The 12,144-nt window shown below is 37.1% G+C and overlaps 1 protein-coding gene across 3 annotated transcripts in view; it reads left to right on the top strand.

The window, feature by feature from the left end:
- The window catches only part of tmem63ba (transmembrane protein 63Ba), a 50,693-nt gene extending 41,527 nt beyond the window's left edge, over nucleotides 1-9,166 (top strand). For 2 of the 3 annotated variants that reach the window (XM_062995864.1, XM_062995862.1), the window contains 10 exons: nucleotides 1,748-1,901; nucleotides 2,019-2,125; nucleotides 2,404-2,490; nucleotides 2,757-2,822; nucleotides 3,141-3,303; nucleotides 4,113-4,218; nucleotides 4,718-4,885; nucleotides 6,301-6,416; nucleotides 6,496-6,567; nucleotides 7,212-9,166. In XM_062995864.1, the coding sequence (XP_062851934.1) occupies nucleotides 1,748-1,901; nucleotides 2,019-2,125; nucleotides 2,404-2,490; nucleotides 2,757-2,822; nucleotides 3,141-3,303; nucleotides 4,113-4,218; nucleotides 4,718-4,885; nucleotides 6,301-6,416; nucleotides 6,496-6,567; nucleotides 7,212-7,382 (1,210 nt within the window). In that variant the 3' untranslated portion in view covers nucleotides 7,383-9,166. The remainder of the gene's footprint in view (nucleotides 1-1,747; nucleotides 1,902-2,018; nucleotides 2,126-2,403; nucleotides 2,491-2,756; nucleotides 2,823-3,140; nucleotides 3,304-4,112; nucleotides 4,219-4,717; nucleotides 4,886-6,300; nucleotides 6,417-6,495; nucleotides 6,568-7,211) is intronic. The other variant, XM_062995863.1, reaches the window with a different exon arrangement.
- Nucleotides 9,167-12,144: the final 2,978 nt, after the last annotated feature.

Genomic DNA, 12,144 nt, shown 5'->3' with positions numbered 1-12,144 from the left:
TGACATAATTCATAGGTTGTCTGTGCTTGGGACAGGCACTGAAAGTGCACTGAAAAGCAAACCTCCCAATGGTAGGCTGTTTAGCCATTTAACCCACCTTTCCGACCAGTTGATAGCACTGCTCAGATTTAAAAACCCAGTATTTACCCTTTGAAAAACCTAGTAAAAGCATATTGGAGTCAAAAAGTTGATTGCAGGCTAGTGCTTTTTTTTTCCAGTATCAGTGCCTTACCTCATAAATGCTTTATGATTGAATGCACACATCCTCACAGAGACACTCCAAATTCATATTAAAGGCCTTCTCAGAAAGAAAGTAAGTTTTAATAAATTTCTCTATAACTTTGCTTTGTGTGTGGGGAACATACCTTCCTCCTACCATTACCACAAAATAGGAATTGCACAGTTCTGTGAAATGTCATTGCATATTGCATCATTAACATTTTCCTTCACTGGATTTAAGCTTATTAACCAACACAATTTAAAGGAGCCTTTTATTCCTCTTTTACCAAACTTCACTGTTAAATTCTTAGAAGCACTAGGACTTAACAATACAATATAAGATATGAAAAATCAATTAAACACCTATACAGTCACACGAACACCCTAATCCTTATGTACACAATTACATAAAACAAATTAACCTTTCACTTTGATTTTTTTAAGACAGAACCTGTTATTCAGGTATGATAATAGCCATAGCAGCTGACATGGCATTAAGAATCAAACAAACCAAACTTTACATTATGTAAGCATAGCATTTTTCTATAGAACTCTCAGGGGCTGTTGTTTAAAAATAAAAAGTTAGTGACATTGCATTCCTTTGCATTTTCTCACAAATGTTTTGCATTTCCTAACCAAAAAGATTGTTTAATATCATTGCTCTTGATTTTACTCCAGTAATAAAGAAATACATGCACTATAAATAACTGCTGAATTAACTTTAGGGAATAAAGACTGGAGATTATGCTGCAAGGTAAAAGATTAAAACAAGTGGGCTCCTTATATTTGGGAAGTATCAAATACTGCAGAATGTGCTGGTAAAGTGAAGTCAAGAATGGCAGTGGTCATTAGGGATATGGAAAAACAAGTCAATTAGCATGATTACTAAGCTACGATTGATGCAACCCTTGGTCTGGCCAGTTGCCACATGGATGTGAAGCCCGGATGCTAAACTAAGAAGGATGCATTCAGGCTTTTGAGAAAGTGCATCAGAAATCTGCTAAAAATCTCATAAAGGAGGAAGACAACCACTGAGCAAGATGGCCCAAACGGAAAATAAGCTACTAAACTCCAAGTTACATTATTTTGGGCATGTTATGAGGCACCCTTATAACAACATTGAAGACAGTGTTATGGCAGGACTTATGAAAGGGTTAAATGACAAGAAGACCAAGAATAAGCTGCACCATGTTGTGGAGCCATTTGTGCAGCCAACCATCACAAATCAAAGATGGCACCTGACTAGAAGAACATCTTTTATAACAAGATGTTAAAAACACAAAGCTTTGTCCTAGGCAGTGTCATCAGGAACTCTGGTCCTACGTATGCTTGCTGTCTGACGAATGTGTTTTTTGAGGGAATGTTTTTTTTTTGCATGGGAATTTGAAATGGAACTTTTGGAATGGCCCTGCCAGAGCCCAGACCAGAATCTAATTGGAAATCTGTGTTTTTTTACATCACAAAAAGCTGGAATACATACATACATACAAGGATATGCATATAATATTTAATTTTCCCCTTCTTACAGGGAGCACTTGTCTATAGGTGGATTATCCTGGTGGCTTCGTTGCTTAGTCATCAACAGCTTTCTTTTTCTCCTGCTCTTCTTTCTTACAACTCCTGCTATCATCATCTCCACCATGGACAAGTTCAACGTTACCAAGCCTGTGGAGTTCCTCAATGTAAGTGTATACATGAAGAAAGCAACTGAGTTACCTCATAACATGCTATTTTATATGAATTTGTATTTAACCTTGAAACTTCCCCTTACTTTCTACTTTTTTGGTCTGGGCCTCCAGAATCCTATAATCACCCAGTTCTTCCCTACCTTGCTCCTGTGGTCCTTTTCGGCCCTGCTGCCCACCATTGTGTATTACTCCGCCTTTTTTGAGGCTCACTGGACACGGTAAACATTCATTCACTCACTTTATCTTGCATACAAACAGCAGTTAATACAGATAATCAGGCGTGACTCCAAAAATAGGATTTAGAAATGCAGGCTATGTTTGGCAAGTAGTGTTTAAGTCTTGTTGGTTTAGATGAGTTATCACACAACCACAATTATTTAATATAAAACGTGTTTGTTGTTTTACACTGTGTGTATTACAGAAATGTTGAACACAATTTAAGCAATAAAGCAGTTAAAATAATGCTGGCAATATTTTGTGAATTTTGTCTTAACAGTTCTGGAGAGAACAGGACCACAATGCACAAGTGCTACACTTTCCTCATCTTTATGGTCTTACTGCTGCCATCTTTGGGCCTCAGCAGGTACTTTACTTGCAACGTCAAAATGACTGGATTGTAAATGACAGTGTTGAACTATACAGCTGCTTCACTAAAATGTTTAATTGTATTCGTTATTATGACGAATTATGTTTGAGCAGTTAAATTTTAATTTGCACATTTTCTTTACAGTGCACATTTATGTCACCGCAGACAGCCGTGACTGGATAATCTGTGAAACATTTGATCTATAATGAATGCTTTATGTCATTTCAGTAATATGCTGTGTCTTCATTTTTTTACTAATGTAGTCTGGATCTGTTCTTTCGCTGGCTATTTGACAAGACGTTCCTGGAAAAGGCCACAGTAAGATTTGAGTAAGATTGAATTTAATTCACTCTGCGGAATGTAGTGAACACACACACACTCAAGTGATCAAATACCTGTTGCTCTGAACACTTTATTATAGCTCAATAAAGACTGGCAGTGTTGCGTTCCAATGAACAACTCTTGATTTGAGGATGAGTTGACCTATCCTACCTTTGTTAGCTTGATCTAATTTGCTACAGCAAATTACATAATTGATGCTGGATATAATATCGCTCACTCCTGTTTGGCATTTCTTTGGCTTGGGGAGTCAATGTGATTATTCTCTACAGGTTTTATGGAAAATGTTTGTCCTCTCTTTGCTTTAGATGTGTATTCCTACCAGACAACGGAGCTTTCTTTGTTAATTATGTCATTGCTTCTGCCTTTATTGGCAATGCAATGGACTTGTTACGCATTCCTGGTCTGCTCATGTATATGATCCGCCTGTGCCTGGCCCGCTCTGCTGCAGAACGACGTAATGTGAAGAAGGTACTTTTTTTCTCCAGACACCTTATATTTTATTTTTTTGTTACAGTGAAAGAGTATTCTGTTCCATTCAGTTCTTTTGCACACTTTATAATGTTGTGGATTTTATTTTACATGTACATATTTGCCATTTTACCCATCAGTCATGATAAAGTGAAGACATGAAATCTCTTTGTTGTGGCACTCCAAATTTTGGTTAAGTGTATCCTGTTTATCCATCCTTTACATGTGTCTACTACTCAGTTAGATTCCACCTATTGCAGTTTAAACTGATTGGACATAGTTCAGACACAGACACATTTGGGTCTATAAGGATCCACAATTTTAAGGAGTTTTTTGTAGATCTCCAAAATCAAAAAATGCAAGGCAAGCGGTCAGACTGCAGTATTGCATGCACGATGTGACGCACTGCCATTCACAATTAACAACCGCTTGTGAAGATGCCTCATCTGGCCAGCAGAGGCAGTAATTGCATTGCAGCTATGGCCAATCCGTGCTTTACCATGTCCCTCTGTCCTAAAGACACACAGTCAATTGTTTGTCCGTGTTTGCCAATTTTTCTATCAAGTTTAAACCTTATAATTGAATATAATACTTTATAATATAATAAAACATAATATAATATAAATACTAATTCTAAAATCATTTTAAGCTCATTTAGGTTTCTGTTTAAAAAAGATAATGTACAATAATGTCCAGATAAATGTTTTTAAGATAAAATGTTGTAAAAGGAGGTTTGGAATATATGTATTTAGTTGTTGGATTTGACTCCTCAGACATGCCCATGGTAAGTTTTATATTCTTATCTGCAGCATCAAGCATACGAGTTCCAGTTTGGCGCAGCATATGCCTGGTTGATGAATGTCTTTACTGTAGTCATGGCCTATAGCATCATCTGCCCTATCATTGTTCCTTTTGGTAAGCTCTTTAAATTTACGTAAAGACTTGAACTAGAATGACCTCTTTAAATACACAAATACGTGTTAATCACTGTTATGAAAATCACATAGCCAATTTGATTTTCCGATGTGTACAAGAATACAGTGAAGCAAGCTATAATAAGTAACTCTTGGGTATTTAAGTTTTGAGTTTGGATTTTTCAGCCACGCCCATTGCTAACCATTGGATATAATAAAGCACATTTATTTTTATTTTTGCCCTGGCACTTCACCACAGGGAAACGCACATTCTCTTACTAACCAACTTAGAACAGCCAGTTGATTTTCTTCTGTTGATTAAAAGATGACAGGAAACCAAAGCATGTCAGCAATTAAATGTTTTTCAGTTTAATCAGAAAAAACATACAGCGTTAAGTTTAAAGATTATGTTATAAAAAAAACAACAACCACAAAGCATGTGATTAAATGTCTTTAATATTATAACCACATATCTCCCCTCTTTTGACTTCTCTGTTTAGGTCTAATGTACATGCTATTGAAGCACCTTGTGGACAGGTATAATATGTACTATGCCTACCTGCCTTCCAAACTGGATAAGAAGATCCACTCCGGGGCTGTGAACCAAGTGGTGGCTGCACCCATCCTGTGCTTATTTTGGCTGCTGTTTTTTTCCACTGTACGCACAGGTAAGAACCTCCAAGAAATAAACCTCTTTTTATTCATTTCTTTTTTTGATGGTCATTTTCACCTTTTTCTTCCAACCTAGTCATTTCTAATTTCCCCTGGTGCTTGAGCCAGTTCTGCTCTGGCCAGGAGAGCCACTGACTAGCACCAGCCAGAACGGGTTTTTACACAGTAAAAGTACTGTGTGCTGCGCTTTGTTCCATGTAAATCCCCTACCACTTATGCCGTCCCCTCAACTCATGCCCTTCCTCTGGCATGGCCAATTGTCTGTTGGATGCTTGGACAGGTTGATAGCATAGCTGAATTTGAGCTGGAGTTTTGGTTGTGAGCAGCAGTATTAGACTACTGCACCACCCAAGTGCACTGCTGTAATTGGTTGATTGCCAATTATCTTGCATGTAGCAGCTATCAAGAGCTAATATAAATGAACATTTGAGCTTTTAGCTCTTTCATATCAAGCATGATTAGATTCAAAGTGTCCAAATATTTTAAAGAAAAAGTACATCAGCAGGATAGTGAAACTGCACAAAATGAACACAGGAACAGTAAAACTATGGGTAGAACCTCTATTCTGGTGGTTATTTCATATTTTTGGACTATAATAGACGAAAAATATTTTCCAGGTGATTTAAGACTTAAGATATAAGATTTAAGTTAAGATTTAAGTGTTTTGATGATCAGCAGGATAAGATCAAGTGCCTTTTATGATTTCTTTATTAGCTGTAAACAACACAGAACCTGAATCATTGAAGTGTAAACCTCTCTCATGCTTCAATGAACTGGAATTTTATATGCCAACACAAACTGTTCAGGACTTGATTAACCGCATTCCAAGACAGAAAAAAGATGTTTTGGAGGAAGAGTGACCTCACTCCTTAACAGCTCCTTAACAGCTCCTCAAAACCAATGGTCTTACTTGTGTTTATTATGTATCCCTATTATCTCCATACATATTTTATATTTTAAATGTTATTTGTTTGTAAGTTTCTAGCTGGTTATAAACATATGTAGGATTTTTTTAATGTAATTTGTCTTTAACATTTGTGTATAAAGTTGGGACATAAATTACAAATAAACAAGTCTGTGACGTATTAATTATCATGAACCTTTTATTTAACTGACAACAGTACAAAAAGTTTTAATAAGTTTTTTAATAAGTAGTTCACAAGTTTTAACAAATCTAAAATGTGTTACAATGCCTCAACTGTGTTACAATGCCTTTTCTTATTACAATTTTGTAATTGTTTGGGAATTAAAGACTTAAAGGTCATAGAAATAAGGTTTGTAGTAAAATGTAACTTTTTTAAGAATTTTTAAACAGAATATGCAGTATTTTATTATAAGCCTTTTCTTAAATACTAGTGTAATTGATAGCAATATCCAGTATCCATAATTTTTTTTTCTGTTTTTCTCCTAGGGTTTCTTGCCCCAACATCAATGTTCACATTTGTGGTTCTGATCATCACCATTATCATCTGCCTTTCTCATGTTGTGTTTGGCCATTTTAAGTACCTAAGTGCACACAATTACAAGGTAAGATTCTGATTTGTGGCCATAAAATTAATCACAGCCATTATTGGAACCTCTTTGTAACTGTTTGTTTTCTCCACAGGTTGACACCCAGGAAGTGGATGGAGCAGAAAATGGACAGCCACCTGGCACATCACCACCCACCAGATCCACAGTGAGTTTGTTTGAAGAATTCTGTTTGGCTTTAACTTTCCATACACTCACACACTTTTACATAATGGATGCTAGAATTGCTGAAAGTACCAAGTTTATTGATTGAATTAAAAAAAAAAAAAAGAACACAGGCTGTGTTACAATGGCATCCTGGGATCTGGAATAGCGCAGCAATTTATTAGCCACCTGTCTGATTGGGAGCTCTACAGACATAGTTGCCTCTGTTTGAGAAAGGGAAGACTGGATAGGGTACAAGCTTGCTTGCTGCAGTAACAGTGACTCCAACTGGCTGGTTAAATCATCGACTTTAACAAAATAAGTGGTTTACTCTTAATTGACCACAAGGTTACCGCAGAACTTAAGCCTTTTACATGATATGCAGCATCAAGGTAAGCACCCCTAAACAAATCTATTTGTCATACCAAAAATCTTTAGACATTTAGGCTTTTGGGCACCGTTCCTGGTATAGATTGTCTTTACTGGGTCAGTGCATCCCGTCTAAAACTAGTAGATAGACCATACAGCATTAGAAACACAGTTAGTAAGTACCAAGTAATATTTCAGTTTAGTTTCAAGTGTGCATGTTTGTCCTTGTCCAAGTTTTCAACTTTATTCACCTTCCCCTCTCTTTGCTCTTTTCCTCAGCAGAAATACATTGCTCAGGTCCTGCAAGAAGAGACAGGCTCTGGAGGCAGCGAGGATGATAGCCAGGGATCCTCGCAGGACGATGATCCTAGCAGCACATACCCGGTAGTAAATGAGGCAGATTTCCAGTCAGGGGAGGACAGCCTTATTGACAATGAGGTGCACCAGTGACGTACACTACACTTAATAAACCTAAAGAGACTATGATAATAACAAACCAAACCCACTGTAATGGAACTGAAGAAAGCTCTTCTCCAGGACCCTTGAGCAGTATGGACACTCATATATTCGTAAATGGCTTGGCGTGCGGTTAGCAAACATTCGCAGACCTTGACTAATTTCATCTCCTACCTGAGTTGGGATCGGTAGCTCATTGCACACTAACTCAACTCAAGAGCACAAGACTAACCAAGTTTACCCAGAAACTCTGCTGCACAGTCACAGCTCACAGACATCACCTATGAATGGCTCTAACCTACATTTCTGGATGGTAGAATGTCTAGTGATTTAAGCAGTCATTCCACTACTTTACTTTGATTTTGCTTCTGGGGGAATGATTTTGATTATGGTATTATACCTTGGATTATGCATATTATACCTTACGTCCTCTTGTTAAAATGACAGTTTAATCAGTAGTGGATCAACAGTAGAAAAACTTTCTGTAAAGCAGTTTCTTGGACACACTCCAACATGCTTTTAGAAGATGCATGACACTATTTTTGTTTGTATTTCTTGAAGAAAAACACGTCGAATTTTCAGCAAAAGGTCAAATTAATATTATATTGAAAATATTCACTTTAGTTCTTTGTGTCATCTGTAACTCAACAATTACAGAAACATGCAAGCACTAAATACTGCACTACAGTGAGCAAGCTTAAGCACTGGCCAACGTCAGTGGATTCATCAAGAACGTATTGATGTAGAACTTTATAGATCCATGCTGATTTCGGCCCAGCTTATAAAAATCCTGGCTTTACTAGTCACGTAGTCCTGTAACAAGGGTTACAGAATGCATGCAACACACATTGCCCACTTGATTTTTTTCTTTGCTGCATCCTTTTCTTCCAACGAAAAACCTCTTTTAGAGTTGCTGTTGTGCCTGATGGTTACAGCACAACGAACCTGCCATTAGTTTAGTAAGTGAGCGGCACAAAAATGCAATAGCAGTTGCGGTTACAGCAGAAAGCAACGATCCTTGATACTTGAATGGAGATTTTTCTTTTTTTCATTCTTCTATATTAATTGGTAAACCAAAATGACAGGCTCTAGTAAATCCTGCAGATCAATCATGAGGCATGAACACACACACAGATTTGGTTTCTTTTTCAGCAGTGTTTGATGCACATACATAAAAACAAAATGTATGACTTGATTATGCGTTTATACATGTTCTAATACATTTTAAGCAGTGTGATATGTAATAACTTAAGAGTATAACGTTTACAAAGTTTTGGCCTCAAGCATAATACCATCAGTTGAAACCTTTGTTACCAGTGACTCAGGGTCACTCTGGCCATGGTTTAGCCAGGCAGTGCAGTTCAAGGATTTTGAGTAATCATGCAATTTCAGAATAATTAAACCAAACCAAGCATTAAAATATACACTTGCCAGTAGCAAGAACAGAAAGCCTTGCGCTGGCCTGCAGTAAGAAAAATGCTAAGTGGACACATGCCATTACACTGCACAGACTTTAATTCTTATTGGGATTGATGTGGTACACTGTACTTAATTTCTCAGACTTCATTTGTGATCTGCCATGATATGGTGTTTTCTCTTCTCTGATAGAGATGCCTTTACTACCTGATTGTAAATTTGGTGGATGTTCTCAAAGACAGATTTTATATGTTTGTCACTTCCTTGCACGTTCTAGAATGAATATTATGTATTTGATTTTTAAGTATAGCCTACTGTTCTTTTAAAAGTTATTCATACAGCTTGTGTTTCTGTTCTATCTCTGAGGTAGTTTTATCATCAAATAGCATCTCTTAGTTTACGTAATTTTTGATATGTTTTGCAGTGTATTAATAAAAGTGGTATGTCACTTTTTTTCATGATGCAAAATTCAGTATGCAGACAAAATTAAAAGGTAAAATTTTTAGACTAAAAAATCAGTTTTGCTCTGTATTTCAAATATGCTTTACTGAAAAGCAACTAAAAGATTGGTAATAGGTGAAAACCAAACATTGCTTTGTCATTATGAAATCACTACAGCTAAGGGTGCTCGAGTGGCACAGCACACTATATATAGCCCACCACTGCTGAGATTTTAAACTCTTGCTATTGTCCCTCATGGCAAATTCACAGACATGATTGGCTCTGTCTGTGGGAGGGCGAAAAGGAATCCTCATTACTGCTGCACTTGTGGCCTCTGGTCCACGGCACCTGCACAGAGATGGTGAATAATGAAGAGCAGAGTGTGACTATCTGAACACGATAATGATTCTTGTGTGAACCTCCCTCGTGCAGATGAAAAGAAGCGGTTGGCTACTGCACACGTCTCGGTGGGGGCGTGTGTTAGGTACTGCCCTCCTCGGTCAGGTTAGGGGTCTGCAGCAGTAGAGTAAATTGGATATGACTAGATTGTGCGAAATGGGAAAAATGCGTAAATCAATAATGGTAAAAAAAAAATAAAATACTACAGTAATGTAGGAGTGTAACAATGTGCATAATAATATTTGAGATTTAGGGTTTTTCATATGCTCAGCAAATGCAGCTGTTTTGGCCCTTGGATTTAGTGTACCTTAGCTGATAGAGCTTATTACTTAGTACAGCAATCCATTTGCCAAGACTGCAATCAGACAAAAAAATTATATTTTGGTGGTTGATTACCCAATGTCTTTATATTTTTTTAATTATTTTAACTGTTCTGTGTTGAAATGGTATAATATGATGCCATTTTAATACAAATATAATGATGCATACGGTATTTTAAAATGTGTGTGTCTTTATACCCCTGCGTCAGTGTTTGTTTGAGCCTACTTCATTTTCACATAGGACTTTTTAAACACAACAGAAAATCATTTTCTTTGTATTCAAATTGTTTACAGTGAAATGTTTTGATTGCCATTTTCTGTTGCTGATGTCATGAAGCCATGGTCTGTAATAGGTGAGCTTATGACTACAGGTGATGTGATGCAAAGCTTTTCTGTACTGACATTTTTCAAATAAAACCATGTGGCAGCACTAATATCCTAACAGTGATGATGCTATCTTTGACTTTCATGTTATTTACAACATGGACTATGATCATGCATCATCTGCCTCATAGAATGTACACTAACTGTTGGATTAAGAATACTGTCTCCTGTGTTTACCTTGAGAATATATTATTGTACTTCTAAGGTTGATCGGCACTACAGGTAATAAGGAATGACTGGAAATTAGTAAAAACATGACCTTTATAGCGTTTCAGGAATATGATGTGGGGACTGCACTATTTTTTTCAGCTTGTTTTGAGTTATATGTCGAAGTCTATTTATTTCATTGATAACAGCTTCTCATTGGGATAGAAGAAAACTGAACTATTTCCATAAAGTAAAGCTATTAAACTCATGCAGTGTGTAAATAGACAGTCATTTGTTCTTACTGAACTGTGGTTGTTGAGAATGTGTACAGCTAAAACAAAATGTAGAGTCAATCAAGGTGTCTTTTTACCCTAAAGCACTAAACGTCCCTTTCATTCAGACTGCTGTGGAATGCTAACACTGCTATGCCCTTTCAGCATTTTTCTTAAACATCGTTTTGTATGATGTCCTTTAGAGCCATCCATGTATTTGAACAATAAAATCAGCCTTTGCTGCTAAAACTTAAATGAGTTGTGGACATGTCTTTATTGTATGTGTTTTTCTGTACCAAGGGCACTTTACAAAATATTTTTAATTGAATGATCCTCAGCACTTGCCCTCATATATACAGCGGGGAAAATAAGTATTGAACGCATCAACATTTTTCTTAGTAAATATATTTCTGATGGGACTATTGACATGAAATTTTTACCAGATGTTGGTAACAACCCAAGTAATCCACACATATAAAGCAGTCAAAACAAATAAGTCAAAAAATTAAGTTATGTGTAATAAAGTGAAATGACACAGGGAAAAAGTATTGAACACGCTTACTGAAATTTATTTAATATTTAGTAGAAAAGCCTTTGTTGGTAATGACAGCTTCAAGACGCCTTCTGTATGGAGAAACTAGTCGCATGCATTGTTCAGGTGTGATTTTGGCCCATTCTTCCACACAAACTGTCTTCAGATCATGACGGTTCCGGGGGCCTCTTCTATGAACTCTGATCTTCAGTTCTTTCCATAGATTTTCAATTGGATTCAAGTCGGGTGATTGACTGGGCCATTCTAGCAGCTTTATTTTCTTTCTCTGAAACCACTTGAGAGTTTCCTTGGCTGTGTGTTTGGGATCATTGTCTTGTTTGTCCCACCTCCAAACTTCACTGTTGGTATGGTGTTTTTGGGGTGATGTGCTGTGCCTTTTCTCCTCCAAACATGGTGTGTGCTATGACATCCAATGAGTTCAATTTTGGTCTCATCTGACCAGACTATTCTCCCAGTATTTTATAGGCTTGTCCAAATGTTGTGCAGCAAACTTTAAACGAGCTTTAACATGCTTTTTCTTCAGAAATGGAGTCTTGCGTGGTGATGGCGGTTTAGTGCATCTTTGAAACAACTGTACCTGCTAATTCCAGGTCTTTCTGAAGCTCTGTGCGAGTGGTCCTTGGCTCTTGGACAACTCTTCTGATTATTCTTTTGACTCCTCTGTCAGAAATCTTGCGAGGAGCACCTGGCCGTGGCCGGTTTATGGTTAAATGATGTTCTTTCCGCTTCCGGATAATGGCCCCAACGGTGCTCACTGGAACATTCAGAAGTTTAGAAATACGTCTGTAACCAATACCATCAGTATGTTTTGCAACAATAAGGTT

Source organism: Trichomycterus rosablanca, chromosome 5 (genome assembly GCF_030014385.1).
Source record: "Trichomycterus rosablanca isolate fTriRos1 chromosome 5, fTriRos1.hap1, whole genome shotgun sequence".
In the NCBI taxonomy this organism is placed as follows: domain Eukaryota; kingdom Metazoa; phylum Chordata; class Actinopteri; order Siluriformes; family Trichomycteridae; genus Trichomycterus; species Trichomycterus rosablanca.
Note: the sequence above shows the minus strand (reverse complement) of the source record. Positions and strands in the feature narration are given on the sequence as shown.